The 18,516-nt window shown below is 41.0% G+C and overlaps 3 protein-coding genes across 7 annotated transcripts; 1 reads left to right on the top strand and 2 right to left on the bottom strand.

Annotated features, from left to right (window-relative positions):
• Positions 1-83: 83 nt before the first annotated feature.
• Positions 84-8,512, bottom strand: ankrd10a (ankyrin repeat domain 10a). Of its 4 annotated transcripts, none has more exons than XM_061836246.1 (6): positions 8,306-8,512; positions 5,583-5,735; positions 3,374-3,465; positions 2,366-2,580; positions 2,222-2,281; positions 84-612 (listed from the first exon to the last, which is right to left on the bottom strand). In XM_061836246.1, exons 1-6 carry the CDS (start codon positions 8,489-8,491, stop codon positions 242-244), a joined length of 1,077 nt encoding a protein of 358 aa, XP_061692230.1. In that variant the 5' UTR covers positions 8,492-8,512; the 3' UTR covers positions 84-241. The 4 variants fall into 4 exon arrangements, with proteins under 4 accessions (XP_061692230.1, XP_061692241.1, XP_061692251.1 ...); XM_061836257.1 differs by having other exon boundaries at positions 84-609; XM_061836267.1 differs by lacking the exon at positions 2,222-2,281.
• hsf2bp (heat shock transcription factor 2 binding protein) lies at positions 8,229-17,000 on the top strand. Of its 2 annotated transcripts, none has more exons than XM_061836299.1 (10): positions 8,229-8,368; positions 8,847-8,965; positions 9,375-9,510; positions 10,853-10,956; positions 11,800-11,949; positions 14,352-14,496; positions 14,591-14,708; positions 15,233-15,336; positions 16,244-16,443; positions 16,720-17,000. In XM_061836299.1, the coding sequence occupies exons 2-10, from the start codon at positions 8,915-8,917 to the stop codon at positions 16,747-16,749; spliced, it is 1,038 nt and encodes a 345-aa protein (XP_061692283.1). In that variant the 5' UTR covers positions 8,229-8,368; positions 8,847-8,914; the 3' UTR covers positions 16,750-17,000. The 2 variants fall into 2 exon arrangements, with proteins under 2 accessions (XP_061692283.1, XP_061692274.1); XM_061836290.1 differs by lacking the exon at positions 8,229-8,368 and adding an exon at positions 8,629-8,757.
• A 498-nt stretch (positions 17,001-17,498) lies between these two features.
• On the bottom strand, positions 17,499-18,180 carry cryaa (crystallin, alpha A). Its single transcript, XM_061836311.1, has 3 exons — positions 17,983-18,180; positions 17,783-17,905; positions 17,499-17,708 (listed from the first exon to the last, which is right to left on the bottom strand). Exons 1-3 carry the CDS (start codon positions 18,178-18,180, stop codon positions 17,499-17,501), a joined length of 531 nt encoding a protein of 176 aa, XP_061692295.1.
• Between the last annotated feature and the right edge of the window lie 336 nt (positions 18,181-18,516).

The raw sequence follows: 18,516 nt of genomic DNA, 5'->3' as shown, positions 1-18,516 counted from the left end.
TCATCTTTAAATATTTTTCGACACTTTTGGTTGGTGGTACAAAGTAGGATTATTTTTCGATAGTAAACTACTGGCTCAAAGGGTGGGAGAAACAATTTTATACAAGCAGGAGTCAGATAAGAGAGCACCAGGAGCTCATTCCCAAAATGTGTCCAAAAAAAGTGATATCACTATCATGAACCAATTCTGGGAGATGAGTTTTAATCTTTGAAAAAAAAAAAAAAACATTAAGGCCTTAGGGTTATGAGTCTTGGCACAGATGCATGGTACTTTCTGCATTTTGAAAGGACTTGGGACCAATGTGGGCTCTGTCAGACAGCTCCTCTGCTGTGTCCCCAAAGCCATGATAGTGTCCATAATGCAGAAATTCCCCACAATCAGCTCCCAACAGGCTCTGCAACGCCGGCCTATGGGACACACAGCTGTTGGGGCTTTCTGTCATATGCAGTGACCCGCACATCTCTGCTGAGTTGAGCTGACTGGGTGACGAATCTCGTTGCCAAGACAGACGTGTGGAAACTTCATCACAGGCTGGAATGCTTTTCATTGGCTCATCGTCGTGGTCAACAGGAGAGGGTGGATGAACGCTGTCGGTGACAGTGGCAACATCTGCTGGTTGGAGTGGGAGGATGTTTGAATCACATGAAGTATGTGACCTAAAATGATTATATAGTATGTGTAATGTCACTGTCCTTTGTACTGTATGCCTGCATTCCACAATACAGGGAGGTATAACTAAACCCGCTAAAAAGTTTATGTAGTTCAATATACTGTATATATATTCAGATCCATACTCAATGTAGTGTAGTAATCCCAAAACACTGTGGGAAAATATCAAATTTGACTTAAGCAGTCCAGAAAATGGATGGATGGTCCAGAAAACTATCCATCCATCCATGTTTACTAAGGTGCTTATCCTCACTCGGGTTGCAGGAGTGTTGGAGCCAATCCCAGCTGTCATTGGGCAGGAGGCAGGGTAAACCTGAACTGTTTGCCAGCCAATCGCAGGGTCCAGAAAACTATTTACTGCAAATAATGTAATCTTTGTCTGCAACGTGTACAGCAACTGCTGATACAATTAATAGCTCTTTCACTAAATGTAAGACTATCATCAACCTGTGTATGCAGCTGTTGAAATGTATACATCATTTGCTCCCCCCTTTTTTTTAAAAGGCCCAGATTTCTTACTAACCCATTTATTGATAAAAGATCACATCATAATGAATCATGAGATACCAGTCACTTGACTAAATACTTATTTTTGATTTTCCAAACATCAGATAAAAACACATGCTCCTCTTCCAACAGTCTGCTTTTGTTGACAAAGGTCGAGTATCCTTCTGTCCTGTGTATACGTAGATACACAAACACGCATATCTCTCTCTCTCTATCCCTCCCTCCCTCCATCCATCCATCCATCCCTACATCCAGATTTTGTAACTTGGTGCACACATCACATGCATTATAAGGTGCCCCATGGAAACAGGAAGGGGCTAAGGGCTGATCCCTGATCTATTCCCACCTCAACCTTAAACTTCTCTATCACACCTGCAGCACATCTCACCACTGTTCTACACACTACAGACATTGTATATATACATATACAAACACACAATTATGTGGAAACTTCATCCATACAGCGGCTGAAATAAGTATGTTATACATCACCATTTATCTCACTAAATATACTTCCAAAAATGCTACTGACCTGAAAATTTCAACACCCGGTGTTGGGAACAACCAAAGTAATTCACACATCCAAAGAATGTGGAACAAAATAAATAAGATCAGAAATTAAGTTATGTGTAAAAATGTGGAATCACAGTGAAGAAGACATATGAAGGAGGTGCAGAAACACGTGGAAAGCCAAGACAATACCTAAAATCAATCAATAATCCAACAGCAATCCAGACACTTGTCAATGGAAATGAATACCATCTGTCAAAAGCACCTTTGGAAATATACATGGTGAAAAAAATTGGGATGTGTTAAATACTCATCTCGGCTCTTACACATATATATGCATACACCGAGGGGATACAAAGTTAAATCTCCGGATAACTGAATCTGCAGGTGCCGAATTACAAATATGCGGGTAACCACTATTTACGTTTTTTTGTGATATTTCGTTTGGTGCTTTGCCATGGTATTTATCAAATGGCAAGCACTGACTTAGTCTGCATCACACACTGAAACGTGCATTTGCTCGTGGTCAACTCACTTCCACAGATGGAATCCATACTATTCTCAAGTGCGGAATGCTGCATCAGCAGAAACCCATCTGCAAAGCAAAAGGCACCATCCACATTTAGCGGGAAACCAATGTTTCATCTACAATGCTAATTAATGCAAAAGTCATCGTTACCTCTCCTTGCCTTCTTCATTTGACCATTCTCAAAAGCAGACTGCAGCCTCTTTCTACAGAGCAGACCGGGACTGTTCCCATTCCTTTCCCCATTAGTCTGGAGCGCACTGAATTGGCGTAGATTCTCCTGCAGGTTGGAGATGAGGTGGAGGCAGTCGTGGAATCCGTGAGTGAGCGCGAGGTCAGCTGCAGTCTGCCCGCTGGTGTTCCTTAAACTACACAATGATGAAGACAAGTGAGTAGAGGACCAACGCATGCCCCATTCATTCTTGACCATGTAAAAAAGTTCATGGTATTATCACACACAGGTCAAGAAATGCAATGAAAGCATGAAACAAGCATGAAACAGAATTGCCTTGAAAAAAAAAACCTGCTTCGCCAACTCTGAAGTTGTATTTTTTTTTCCATGAAAGTGTGGCTAGACTAGAGGACCTCCAATGGTACAATTAATTTCTTTTAATGCTTTAAACTTTTGATTTTACGAGTGTAATTATTGTTCATTTAAAAACACAGCAAAAAAAAAATCTAGTCTTTTAGGCAGTGTGGTGGATTAATGGAATTTCAATTCATTTCAATGGGGAAAATGATTTTTGATATTAATAAAGTGGTCGTAGAACTCAAACTCCTAAGTCAAGGTAGAATGACAAAGTAGGCAAACTCTGGAATTTCTCGCATTTCTGCATAAATTGGTTATAAAATGTCATCTGAGCTTTACATAAATCACAAGGAAAAGCAGAGTCTGTCTAAACCAATGGCACACAAACATTTTTCATATTTTCATAGAGCATAACAAAGATGCATAGGAAAGGGTTGCTATGATGAAGGTCAGACCACCAATTTATGGCCAATTTATGCAGACATTCTAAAAATTCCAAAGAGTTCATAGAGTTTTTCCTTCCACTTTAGCACTGTATTTGCCTTATTTCCCACAAAACTTTTAATTCACAAGTTAAACCTTAGTGGGGTTTATCTGCAGTCGTCCCGAGTTCTGCCTAGCGGATTTCTTACTGTAGTTTCGCGCCTGCTATCAGCAGCACTTGGATGCACTCCATGGAAGCTGCCCTGGCAGCCTTGTGGAGGGGGGCTTCACCCAAAAAGTCCTGAAAATACAGGGGCAAAGTAGGAATAGTATGAAATTCCCATCAGAAATTTCATGCAGTTAATATAAGAATAAGAACATGGTCCACCATTGGTTTTATCTTCTTGTAGCATGCTTGTCTCTGTACTGACTTACAATAGCATGAACATAGATTCTACTATTTAACATTAAAGGTCCTATCTTTACAAGACCAACTTTTTTCTCATATTTGGGATGTTATATTGCCTCTGTAAACATGTGAAATATGACATAAAAATCATTGTATTAGAAGTAGCCGTAGTAGTAATGAGGCAAGCTGTCCACCCTAACCAGTGATTTGATAGCCGGCTCAAAGTCCATGTACTGTACTTACAAGTAGGTTCTTTCCATAAATGTATGACATTTCTGCACACTTGTATAATGACTGAAGCACAGGAACAGAACATCTTGTTTTTTTCCACTCCAGGGAGTTCTCGGTTTACGACGGTCTCGACCAAAAACGTTTCGACTTAAAGACACCCGAGTCTTGCCCACCATTATTGCCTCAGCACCACAGTGTTTCTGCTAAGCTCATGCATATTGCTTATCTATGTTTGTGCGATGGGAGTTTATTTTCCCTTTTCGTCAACCTTTTTACACATTATGGCCCAATAGAAGAAAGCTGTTTTTTTTTTTTTTTTGGGGGGGGGGGGGTGGAGTGTGGAACCGACGCTTACCATCATAAAAAAAAAAAAAAGAAAACAGAGAAAGGATTAACACCAACGGACATGGTGGACATAAAGACTTGGGCTTCAGTCGGATGACCGTGGCAATTATTATTAAGGGCAAAGCCTGTATTCTACATCACGTGAAGGGTTTCGTCCCTATGAGGGATACAGTGATCACGAAGCAACTAGTTTTCTGAAGAAAAAAAATATATACAAGCAACGGTCTTTGATTGTTGCCGAGATGGAAAGATTACTCACGTTATGGCTCGAGGATCAGAATCAACGTAGGCCTCATGTTCATTAAGGAAAAGGCACGGTGTATTTTCCTATCTTTGAAAGAGCAGAAAGCAGAGAACGCCGAGGAGGAATTTACCTACCGCAAGCAACGGCTACCCGCACTTGCTTATTTGGCAAGAGCTGAGCGCAGCCTCCCTCAATTCTTCACCATCCCAGCCTCCATTCCCTAATAGTAAGTGAAGCATCTTGTATTTTTTTTCAACTTTAAATGTATTTTAGTTTTTTTATATGAAGTACCAACACCCATCCATTTCCGAGCCGCTTATCCTCACGAGGGTCACAGGAACGCTGAAGCCATTCCCAGCGGTAATCGTAAATTTTGACTTTAACAATTCAGTCGAAATTTGAGTTAAGTCACACTGGTAGTTCAAATAGAATGGCAGTTATCAACTAGTGCAGTTTTTCCTCACTTGTAAGATGTAGCTGTCCTTGAATACTGGCATTATCTTACTAGGGTGGACAAAGAGTATATTACTAGTACATTGAAAAAGAAAAACACTCAAATGACTTTACGCAAAGACGTTTGAGCATTTATATACCATCCTTGATAAGGATGCTACCAGTGTCAATTAGATAGTAGCTTAGCCTTGTGCATAGTGCAGCACAGAATTTTACTAGTGAGGTTTATGTACGAGTGGGCAAAATGTGCCACTAGAAATGGAAAAAAAACATCACTGGTAAGACAGTCATGCAACTTGTGTGCCCTATTCATTCTACTAATAAGATGAATCGTCTCACCAGTGAGGAGGACAAATAGTGTATTACTAATTGGACTTCAGCCAGATTTCAAGGATCTCGAAATACTGTGCAATCAACTTTCCATAAGTAAGGTCTTCCCTGCTGAAGCATTGACCTACAGTACACTGACAACCTGAATTAAAAAATGTGTTACATGAAATTGTATTAATTTATTCCCAACAGTAACTTGTACTTGTTCCACTGGTGCACAGAAATGTAATTCAATAATGGAAAAAGTTGCTAATAAAACAGTTATTCTGTTAATGAACTAAATTGTGTTAATAGTGAAGAAGCATCATGGACTTTAAAGTGGTACTGAATAAATGCTCAAGTACTCGTACCTTTCATAGTACATAGCAGTACTGTATTCATTGTCATTCACATTCTCACTGCTGACCTGCCGGTTGACATCGGCACCAGCCTGTGATAGCCACAAAACACAGCGAGGATGGCCGCCAATCGCAGCTGTGTGTGTTGGGGTCAGGTTCAAGCGACTGGACACCGTATTCACGTCGCAACCCATCTGCACCAGGCGCATGACACACTCCAACTGTATGTAACCGGGAAAACATTCAAATGAGACAACTGCAACATGTTTTTGATACCATTGGGGAGTTTGGATAGTGACAGAGAGCAAGGAAAATAATTGTTTATCTTATTTCTGATATAACACAGCGGTCAGCTGATTTCACTTCTTTCCTCAATAAAACGACAAAGTACTACTATACCTAAAGTTGGCTGCAAGATGGAAGACTGGTTAGTTCATATCATCCATACTCTTCCCCTTGCCCAATATCCCACTCTCCTTGATTACTACCCATCCATTTAACAGCAGACTTTGGACGACAGAGGCAGGGTACACCCGGGACTTGTTGCTAGGTAATTGCAGGGCACATGTGGCTATAGAAGTGTTCACACACACCTATGAACAAGTTCGAGCACAGGTGTCAAACTCAAGACCGAGGATCCAGCTATGGCCCACAACATCAATTGATGCAGCCAACTTGGTGTCTGCTTTAGTTTTCTTGCAAAAATATGTACGGAACTTGTAAATTGCTATCTCTTTTTGATCATGTTAAGATGCAGTATATTTTGGTTACAAAACCCCTTTTTTAAATCAAACAATAGTGGAACTCATTTTGTCTTCTGATTGAAAATAAATAATCATTTAGCTGTGTATATAAATACATCCATTCATGAATTTTCCATACTGTATTTCCTCATTAGGGCTGTGGGTGTGCTGGAGGCTCTTCCAGTTATCTGTGGCCGAGAGGCGGGATATACCCTCAAATAGTCGGCCGTCATTTGCAGGGCACATATAAACAAAGAACCATATGCACTCACATTCACACCAATGGGCAAGTTAAAGTCTTCAATTAACCTACCATGCATATTTTTGGGAAGTGAAGAAAATCAGAGTACCTAGAGAAAACCCATGCACGGAGAACTCACTGCAAATTCAGTAGTTTCTATAATTTTGCCATTTATGGGTACAGTACTTTTACAATTCAGTAAAATAAACTTTTATTCTAAAAACTACATAATAACAACAACATAATTAAAAATAGAAATCTATTGTCACTTGGCACTTACAGGAAATGAATAAATAATTTGAACTCCAAAAATAGGTAGCAGTGATTTTTTTTTTTTTGGGGGGGGGGGGGGGGTCACATAACTTTTTCCAGAGCTGTACATTGATATGCTTTCAGCCACAACGGCCGTCTGAGGGGAACATAACAACAATGTGGCCCATGTCTGGTCTTCAATGAATGTAACGTGCATGTTTGCGAAATGTGGGACAAACCCGGCATACCCAGACAAAACCCACACAATCATTAGCATATCACTTCACACGTGTAGGACAGAGCCAAGATTCAAACCCCGAAACTCAGAAGCGTGAGTGAGACGTACAAATTTTATTAATCACTCAATGACAGTATGCATTATTGCTTGGATATGTTGCTAATTTGCTTTGAATGTTTTGCTTATTTGTTGCAAATCATGAGTGTCAAAGTCATATTTGTCATGAGCTACATTGTAGTTATGTTCCCCCTCAGAAGACCATTATGATTGTGAAACCATAATAAAACGTATCAATCACCTCACCTGCTTCTCATAATACATATTTCCATTAAATATGAGGATGATTTACAACCAGAATTCAAGGAAAATTGTTTGTTAAATTTTGTCTCAATTTCCACATTGTTCTCATACATGAACTCAAAAAACTGACCCATCTGTATTTTAAACATGTTGTCTGAAGCTTTATTGGCCTTTAATTATGTGGTCAAAAGCCTTATGCAGTAATAGACACAGCTGGCTTTACACAAAGATTTTCCAATGATGATATATTTCCCTAGAAGACATGTCTTTGGGTGTTGTTATGTGCAATACAAATAATGATTATTTGGTAAACGCTATTGTTGCTTTCTGTAAAATTAACATTTTTCAAAGTGAAAACGAAATTGAATTTTTACCCCCCCCCCCACAATGAGTTAATTCAATTTTCATTCATTTCTCAAAAACTCTCAAGTTTGTAAAAACATAACTTGAAGAATATGCTAAATCAATTACAAAATAAATACAATATTCTTTTTCAAGTACATTATTTTTAAAGGACCTAACCTGGTCATATTTGTATTTGATTTTGACAAAAGTTTGTATGTATGGTTATGTATGTACAGTTTCTGTTTTTTGTGCACTTGTCAGTGCAAAACAAAACATCTCAAAAAGATGGCGCACGGTCTATTTTGGCGCCTAAAATTATTATTGGTTCTGCTGTGCTCCTTTCTAACCAATCAGGAATTGACGGGGTTTTTTTTTTTTTACGTTTTCCAGCTCAAAACTTTATTCTACATTGTTGTGTTTCCAGTCGCGTTCGACGCTCAAATAAACTCTCCACTTCAAGATTTCTACTTTCGCGTGAACTCCAACCACATAACGGGTTAGACAGGTAGAAAAAAAAAATAAAAAAGCAGACAGTAAATGCAAAACACAATACTTTTACAGCTAGTATAATGCCCAACTCTGTGTGTACGTGTATAAAAAACAAAACAAAACAAACAAGCCGAACCACACACACACGACAACGCTTCTATGGACTTTGAAGCAACTCCGCACCTGTCCACAGCGAGCAGCCCAGTGAATGGGGGTCCAACCGTAGCAGGAGTCCTCGGCTGTTAGGTGAGTGTGATGCTGGTACAGTGACAGCAAAGCTCCAACATCACCATCGCGACAAGCGCGGTGGATAGGGAACATGCTCGTGAACGCCTCATCTTCGCTGGAAAAGTCTCGTCCTGCAGACATGAGTGAAGTCGGAAAACTCTTCGAGGCGTTTCTTGGCCACACGGAGCCGTCTAAACACGTTTCACGTTAATTCAAACACAAAGGAAGTCGAGATAAGCTTCCCGGCCCAGCTGGAAAAAAGCAAAACCCGAACTGGAGTTTTTTGAATCCGGAATACCGTTTGACCGTGAAAATCAGTGGGAGGGAAAACCTGGGAGTGAGGGGCGGCGCGTCATTTTCAAATTCAGGTTAATCCCATACGAATATGTAATTATCTGTCCCATTTGGTAAGTGAGGGGAATTTCTGGCCGCGTATTAATTTGTTTTGCAACAATAAACAAGTATTTGCTCATGTTGTTCTGTGTTTACTTTACAGGACTCGTTAAATTAGGAATAACGACAGCGTGCTGTACAGGAGAGAAAGTCAACCTAGCATAGCATAGAATGTCTTCGTCATATGGGGGCCCACCGCTTCCCCTGTGTGATGGAGCTCAGGTAAATCAGATGTCAAATCCTTTTTTTTTTGGTCTGAAAATACTCTCCTGGAATTTTAATGATATGCATTACTTTTTTTGTTCGTTTTTGTTGATCTTTGCTGGTGGTTCTGCATTTGGTGGTCGTGTAGCTGGAAATGGCAACTACAGTATGTCTTGGGTCAGGCATTATCAAAGTACAGATCAATTCAGTATGATCGAGATATATGAGGAGAATGTTGGTGCTAATGTATTGTACCTCTACAGTATATGTTACTATGTTTGGCTGTAGCACCGGCAAACTTGTAAATTCCCAAGTTTAGTTAAGTAGACTAATTACTGTAATTGTACCCAACGTCTTGTCGAGTGAACGTATTTACGTTTGACTCATCTGTTGATACTTTTTGACTTCCCCACTGTCTTCTTCTTAGGATGGTTTTGTTCGAGTGAGGAAAACAGACCTGGAAAAGTTGACCACAGAAGTCATGCAGTTAAGGGAGTTCTTGCCCAGAGTTGTGAACAGTAATTTAATTGGCATGCTACATAAAAATAGAGTAACGCAAACTGGTAAGTTGTAATGAAGCCAGACTCGATACTTTTTAGAATTATACATCCATTTTCTGTATCGCTTATCCTTACAAGGACGAAATGACACGTTACTGAAAAAAGATGAGCCTTGTGATTGTCAGCTTTTCCCTTAAGTCAATTCAGCTAGTCTCCATTCATCCCTGTGTCCCTGAACAAAAGGTAGTGTAGAAAAATGATTTCCAACCAGTTTGCCATGGCACTTTATCTCCAATTTCAAATAATTTGTCCATCCATCCATTCATTTTCTTCCGCTTATCCGAGGTCACATCATAGGGTCAGTAGCTTTAGCAAAGAGGTCCAATCTTCCATCTCCCCAGCCACTTCCTCCAGTTCTATCGGGGGGATCCCGAGGCAATCCTAGGCCAGCCGAGAGATGTAGTCTCTCCATCGTGTTCTGGGTCATCCGCGGGGTCTCTTCCCATTGGGATATGGCCGGAACACCTCACCAAGGAGCCACCCAGGAGGTATCCTAAACAGATGCCCAGCGCACCTCAGCGGGCTCCTATCAATGCGGAGGAGCAGGAGCTCTACGTACTCTGAGCCCCTCCCAGATGACGAAACTTCTCACCCTATCTCTAAGGGAGAGCCCGGACACTCTGTGGAGGAAACTAATTTTGAGCGCTCGTAATAGTTATCGTTTACTTTCGGTCATCACCCACAGCTTGTGATCATAGGTGGGGGTAGGAACGTAGATCGACGGGTAAATTGAGAACTTTGAGTTTCGGCTGAGCTCCTTCTTCACCACAACGGACTGATACAAACGCTGCATCACTCCAGAACTTAATTTGTCAGAAAATAATTTATGACTTACAAATGTCTTTGTTCATCCATGGCATTAATGTATAGTGACAAAACAATTAAATGCTCTTCCATTGTACCGTACGGCAGAAGGTACAACCTGCTGTCGTTCATACAACAGAATAAGTCTTGGCTCCCTGTGACTCTATCAGATTTATGTTCATTTAAACAGACCTAGATTTGACAGTCACAATTTATGTGTAAATTAAGATGTTGACATTTTTCAATATTAATGTTTTGGGTGAGATTTTTTTTGGGTAGTGTGCCACGACACTTTTTAATGTAACATTCATGCCTTACCTCAATAAAGATAGATGAATAGATGAGAACTGATGTGCTTGTGCTGTTTTATATGTATGACGAAGAGGTTTTTATCGCTAAAATCCACATAAAACAATTTCCTTTGTCTTAATTTATTGTGTGAATATGGAAAGACTGATTATAAATTAGTGTGGTTTGTGAATCAAAATTACTACGGTATGATCATACTTCCATGTGTGCATGTGTATGTGTCTGTGACTAGTGAAGGACCACATTACACAGGAACAGGAGTATTTGCAGCAGGAGTGTCTTCATCTTCAGTCCAGATTGGATGTGTTACAAATTGAATGTCAGAAGGAGCGAGAGGTGAGACCTAGAGGGCTGGATCTGGACTCATAATTTTTTACAGTTTTAACAGCAATAACTATTTCAGCTGAATGAGATCCAAAATGTTGCAAACTATTCTGCCTTTCCAAAGATGACAGGAAAGTTTTAATTGAATGATGTCTTCATCGTGGCTTTAATGTACAGTGGTAACTGTGTCATAGATCATTTGTTTTTACAAACTCTGCATGTCCTGCAGTTCGATACGCTGCAAACTGTAGCTCACTAAAATGTATGACATTCACACATGAATGACAATCTATCCACCCATTCATCCATCCATCCATTCATCCATTTTCTTAGTCGCTTATCCTCACAAGGGTCGCGGGAGTGCTGGAGCCCATCCCAGCTGTCATCGGGCAGGAGGCGGATTACACCCTGAACTGGTTTCCAGCCAATCACAGGGCACATAGAGACAGACAGCAGTCACACTCGCAATCACACCTAGGGACAATTTAGAATGTCCAATTAACGCATGTTTTTGGGGATGTGGGAGGAAACCAGAGAGCCCGGAGAAAACCCACGCAGGCATGGGGAGAACATTTAAACTCCGCACAGATGGTGCCAGGATTGAACCAGGGTCCTTAGAACTGTGAGGCCAACGCTTTAACCAACTGAGTCACTGTGCCTCCTGATTACAATTTATTTATTTATTATTATTCTCAATAATGGTAATTGACTTCATTTGGTCTTTGTATCACACTGCATCAGAGGTTTCTGTGAAGTGAACAGACATGCATGAAAATGTACTTACTGTATAATCAGTTAACGTGATAAATGGGTGCTTTGGTTAGAGTGTGCTTTGTGTCCATTTTATGTATGTAGGAGAAATTGCTGCTGCGTGAGAAGCTCTGGCAGAGCGGAGCTGAGTTGCAGCAACAGGCTGACTTCTGCTTCAGTTTAGGATCCGCAGTCTGCAGCCTTCTGTGGAACTGTTCTACGAGGGAGGACCTGGTTAAACAGTGGCTGGTTGATGTAAGACTTCTATTGGTATATTTTTGTGATGTAGTACAGTGCTGTTCACAGAAAATAGGGACAAAGCCCTGCTGCAAATAGCAAAAATTCACAAGTAACTGACGTCCACTAAAAAGTGATTGTAATTGCCTATAGATGGCATTCCTCAAAGCGCTGATGTTCTATTTGGAGTTATTTTTTAACTTTAGTCTTTCAAGGGGAATTCCAGTGCCTTGCATGAACAATGTATCCAATAGGTCATGTAATATGTACTCTATTTTGACAATGTGATGTTAAATCCTCTCTCATTTAAAAGTGCTTTGAGAAGATTATTATCAACAATTATGAATTTTCAGGGGTGCTGCCATTTTCTCGTGTCACATGACCTACGTGCGCGGATGTGGCGTGTAAGGTGCGCACCAAAGGGAGCTCCGGCGGCGGGCTGCGAGCCAACGCTCGACTAACGGCCTTACACCGAAGCTCGGCTCAGTCGTCAGACTCCGCGTCATTCCCGTCTGAAGAACCATTCGCGGCTGCCGGCCTGGAGCTCCGTAGGCCTTTGTGTATTCACTTACATCCCGCGCGTAGCCCTCCGAGTAGTCAGACTCTGCGTCATTCCGTCCGAATAACCATCTGAATATTGAACATTATTTACAGCCACAGGTTCAAATCTGTATGGAAGTATTCCTCCATCTTCCCAATCAACCGATACTGCTATTTCTTCATCAGATGAGGATAAATCCGAGAAATCAGTGCTGGGCATAATGTAATCGAGCCTTTGGTGTGCATTTTACTCGTCACATCCGCGCACTTAAGTCATGTGACTCGCGAAAATGGTAGCACCCCTGAAAATTCGTAATTGTCGATAATCTTCTCAAAACACTATTAAATGAGAGAGGATTTAACATCACATTGTCAAAATAGAGTTCATATTACATGACCTATTGGATACATTGTTCATGCAAAGCACTAGAATTCCCCTTTAACAACCAAAAGCAAAACATCAACACCATACATTTGGCATATACACCATTATGAACTTATGGTACATAAAAGGCTGTATTCAGTAAGTTAAATTGTTTAAACAAAAACAAAACAATTTTACATGAAACCAATAATATTAGCTAGCAAAAGACAGAAAAGCATTTTTTGTAAGGGCTTGGTCATCTTAGAAAACTCAGACATGTTTTATCAGGTAAGCCTTCATCAGGGAGTCAACAGTTTGAAATGGAAAACATGTAATGAAAAGCTTTCAAATGATCAGTCAGAAGCCTTCATTTGGCAAAACCAGGTTGTGATTGTAGTACGATATAATGACCGGTCGATGTTCTCAGCACTTTATAAAACAGAATTTTCACGAGTAACATACAACGCATTCCACACTAGTGACATAATGTATAAAGTAGAAAAGAAAAACAGGGGTAGAACAATTGATAAATAAAAAATAAAGCTAAAATCAAGGCTTGGGTATCTAGTCGCCTGGAGTTTTTCAAAACAAAAAATTCACCAAAACCAATTTAACAGAGATATTCAGTCAATCGCATTGGCCTGTAAGGTGGGTGTGTCACTATAAAAAGGAAACTGCACAGCAGAGGTGTGTAGAGTAGCCACAAATTGTACTCAAATAAGAATACTGTTAATTAAGAATATGACTCAGGAAGAAGTAAAAGTTGTCATTACATAATTGCTTGAGTAAGAGTAAATGGCCAGTGTAAGAGTACTGAGTAACTGGTCAGAAACAGTCATGCTTGGTCTTAAAAGTCCGATGTGATACAAATAGGCAAATAGTCTTTTCTTTTCCATGACATTGCGTGTTTACGTATCATTAACCCGACTTGTTGGCATAAAATATTACACGCTTCATTCAGCAGGTCAGTGATACACTAACAAAATTAAAGTTGTTCTGCAATGTATAAAGCACTGATAATAATAGATACTTTTCCCTCACTAACCTTTGAACATACAGCCTTGTTTTTGTTGATATTGTTCACAGTTGTACGTGCGGCCTTCCGCAAGCCTTAATCCATCGTTGACACTTCGTCGACTGCGTTTTAGGCTTTGGAAAATGAATCAACTGGGCCCCTTGTAACCTAGCAGGATATCTTTCATCAGAATTGCACGTTCCCCAAGCGCATCTGAGGACCATTTTCTTTGTAACATTAAGGGGCGTGTCAAGCCAGGGGTTAAGACAATGCAGCTATCTGATTGATTATTATACGAGTGATTGACAGGTTGGAATGGTTCATTGTACTGCTTATACTGGAAACGTGTTAGCAATACAAATACACTGAAAATGTGGATTAATCTAGTCACATTGGACTGCTATTATTATGAACGCTACTGTACAAAGGTTCACTGCATTGAATAGAGTACCTACTGTATATTACAGTATTTGCACTGTGTGTTCAATACTTGTGGAGTAGGCAACCCTGCCGGCCTTTCTAGCGGTGGCCACGCAGACTCTGGGGAGCTTTATAAGTACTCTGGATGAAGATGTGAAGAGTCGATATGAAGACTACAACACCCAAGAGTACCAGTTTGTCTTGGCACTGACTGGAACTATCACTAGTAAGAAGCAGTAATATACAAGGTGTTGTTCTTTGAAAAGATCAGTTCATGGAACAAAACAAACCGTGGCTGCTCTTTGCTTCATGTCAATCAGACATAGCGGCTGTAACCTGTGGGCGGGACTTCCTCTGTAGCTCAGGACACGGTCTCTTGGACACGTTGATAAAGCTGTTGGAACTGATGAAGCCTGGTGTACTACCAAAACTGAAAGTGTACGTATGAAGCCTGGTACAGTATAACGTGATAAAGCAAATAGAAATGATCCAGACCGAATGGCAACTAATTTTATAGTTAACATCAAAACTTGCTGTAAATTAGCGATCAGAATTTTGACGATGTTTTCAGAATGTATTGCTTAGGACCATTTCAGGGTCGGTTATTTTGTGGCCCTCTCGCTGCCATGCCCTACCTGCACAAACAAAGCAATTGTTTACAAAAGTTTGCCAACTTCGCAACCTTTCCAACTTCTCTTGTGAGAAAAGGAACATACAATTTTAATTCCTGCTAAGAAACAAACAACGTAAGTGCAATCATTTTCACATTGTGTATATGAATGCGACTTTTCACCAGAGTTCATGACAATTACGTAAGTTAGTGTCTGTGTACTGTATCGTTTATTTATGAGTTAATATGCATGATTACAAATCTGGAGAAATGTTTTAACGAAGTTGAATGCTTTATTCAACATTTAAGAACGTGTGTTGTGTTTTTGTTTATTGTTGGTGTTTTTTCACAGGTTGATGCTCATGGGTCTTTATAATGCCAGTATCAGTGTGAAGGGGCTGAAGTACATGATTGAGAAACCAGCACTGCTGCCTCTTATTCGGACTCTGCTTGAAGGTAAAATAGTCACAGGAAGGAAAATCTACGCATATGCACCAACAGCACAACACCATCATGTCAAATAGGATTAATTAAATTGCCCAATTTAAGTTTACAACTTATACAGCCACCTTCATACTTTTGGAGACGCTAGATATGGCGTCTCGTATACTGTAACTTTTAAAGCCACCAGATGGCACTGTCACCTAAATTTGAATTGAACGAATAGCTCATTTCCATCCATCCATCCATCCATTCATTTTCTTTGCCGCTTATCCTCACGAGGGTCGTGGAAAGTGCTGGAGCCTATCCCAGCAGTCAATGGGCAGGAGGCGGGGTACACCCTGAACTGGTTGCCAGCCAATTGCATTGCATATAGAGACAAACAGTCACAATCACGCAATTTAGAGTGTCCAATTATTGTTGCATGTTTTTGGGATGTGGGAGGAAACCGGAGTGCCCGGAGAAAACCCACGCAGGCATGGGGAGAACATGCAAACTCCACACAGGTGGGGCCGGGATGGAACCCGGGTCCTCAGAACTGTGAGCCACCATGCCGCCTCAACCGGAGTCCATCCCAGCCGATTTAAACCAAGGAGCAGACCAGATTTTGGTCTAGTCATCAGTCAATTGTAAGGCACATTTAAACAAACACAACCATTCGAAAAGACACATTCGCGCATATGGACCTTTTAGATTATCAATAAACCTAACATCCATATTTTGGACCCTGAGAGGAATCTGGAGAAAACCTACAAAAGCATGGGGAGAACCTACTAATACTGTGCAGTAGCTTTTCGTTGTCAAGTATTCTCATCGAAAGTAAAGGAGTGTGTGTGTGTGTGTGTACGTATACTGTATGTATTTGAAACGTTGTCTCCCACACTGCATGACTTTCATATCATTATATTTCTTTATGCAACAGATAGATCCTGGGAGGTCTGCCTCCACTCGCTGCGTCTCCTGCAGTCATTGCTGCTGGAAGATGTAGCGCAGCCTACCCTGGGCGCTGCTCTGTTGGATATGGACCTCCAGGCCCGTATTCGCAGTTTTACTTTGAGTGTTCAACCCAGCTTGAGACAGTTAGCTCAGCAGACCTTAGCGGACCTCCAGGGACTCATGCAGGTAACACATTACCAAAAAAAGGTGCGATTGAGTGCTATTGCTGGTTGGAAGTGAGCTAACTTAATTAACTAATTGTTATGATGATTTGAGAGTACTAGTAAATATTTGTAACATGAGGTTTAAAATGGATTTAGATTCGTCACAGTATCAAAAAAATGTAAAACAACCCACAATTGAGTAAAAAGTAGCTTGAAAAATTAGTCTGTAAAGCTGAAAAGGATTAATGACAACCTCACAGGACATTGCTTGTAAACTAAAATATATTTGTGTTTCCAGGTTCAAGGATGCAAACAGAACAAACAATGACACACCGTTCACTTATTTTGTTCTGTCTTGCTTTGTTTTGTTTTCCGCTGTTTTGTCCATGTTTGGCATGAGTCGTGCTCCAGAGTAATAACTTCAGCAGTTAAAAGTGTGTTCTAGTGTTGTCAATAGGAAAGAGCTTCATCTCTTTCAAGAACTGGAATTGTGACTGATTGTTCACTGTATTGTCATTTTGTGAAGATCTAAATATATTGGAGACCTGTGCAAAGAAAAATAAAGAGGAAGTTTGCCTACTCTAAGCACACATGAACTTTGTTTCACTGAAATGAATTTACGTAAATGCTTAATGGCAATTGATGACACAGGAGTAGCCTTTGTTGATTTTGCAACTTTATTATGGTTTTTCTTTAGCGTGGACTTCTCAGTATCGAGGTATCCAGTGAACAAGGCCGAGACAAGGATATATTGGACACATGAGAGTAGAAGGCTCATAGGGTCTGAGCAATAATGGAATGGGCTTTCAAAACTTTGCAGAAATCTGTGACAAGATGTTTGTGACATTACCTGTGAGCCAAACAATCGCGAGGACCTCAATTACAGCATCCTCAAGGACATTTTTGTTAAAAAACCAGGCTACTAGTGATACTCTAGGAGTATGCTAAGAACCATCTTGAGAGGAAAGAGTGAAGAAAGAAGGACCCATGTGTCCTCTGTAAGGGAAAAGAGAAAAAAAAATGAGTGGAGGATATGAGGCTGCTATCCCATTTGGTTGACGCCCACCACTCAAGCATTTAGGAAGAGGCAGCAGCGTTGGGCTTGTCATCACGAGTGACAGGGATGTTGCGCTCGCTCCGGCCGGATTCGTTCCCCCCACCGACTTTTGGCCCGGTCAGCGTCAGCAGGCCGTCAGCAGAGAGGGTGCAGGTGATGGCAGATTGGTCCACACTGGATGGGAGGCGGTAGCGGCGGTGAAACTCACGAGAGATGTAACCATGGTCATCCTGAAAGATAGATGGGTCAAGACCAACAAAATTTGCATAAAACTGCAAAAAGGAAAACAGGTGATATGACTCACCTGTCTCTCCCCATGCTTGCCCTGGATCTCCACGTAGTCGTCGGTAATCTTCACACTCAGCTCATCGGGAGAAAAGTGCTTCACGTCTAGGTAGACCGTGAACTTATCCCTGTCAGACCTCACCTGAGCAATGTATTAATAGAGACAGAATTAGAAGTGAGTCAAGTCTGACAAATGTAGACTTGCAGCATGATTGTTACCTCTGACATTCCAGAGTTGGAAGAATCCAAAAAGCTACGGAACAGTGACTGCCTGTAATAGGGGCTGATAGTGGAGGCAGTGTAGGGGAAGAGGTCGTAATCGAACATGCCTTCGCCAAAGAACTGGTCGAAGAGTCGAGCTGGATAAATGGAGCCCAGGGCACGTCTGAACCAGGGGTGCTGAATGGCAATATCCATAATGACTGCAGAGAGGTTTTGGTATGGCAAAGCTTGGCTTGGCGTAGTTGTTCAAATGTGGCTGCTCAGCTTGGAGTCCAGCAGGTGAAGAGAGCGATAATGAAAACAGCCAGTGAAAAAGAGTCACCCGGGTGCTTTCTGACCAACGACTGCATCCTCTTTATATACCTAAGAACCAGAAAGAGGGGCTTTAGCCACGATCCCTCTGGAATGGCATTATGTCATGTTGCGTTTAGCACACTCAGCAGAATTTGAGTTGAGGATGGACAGACAGGGGTGGGGATGATGGGTTTTTAGGGTCCAGAGACTGGTGTGACTCAGTACCACCTACACACC

Source organism: Syngnathoides biaculeatus, chromosome 2, assembly GCF_019802595.1.
Source record: "Syngnathoides biaculeatus isolate LvHL_M chromosome 2, ASM1980259v1, whole genome shotgun sequence".
Taxonomy (NCBI): Eukaryota; Metazoa; Chordata; class Actinopteri; order Syngnathiformes; family Syngnathidae; genus Syngnathoides; species Syngnathoides biaculeatus.
The sequence above is the reverse complement of the archived record's forward strand: the minus strand, read 5'-3'. Positions and strand labels throughout refer to the sequence as shown.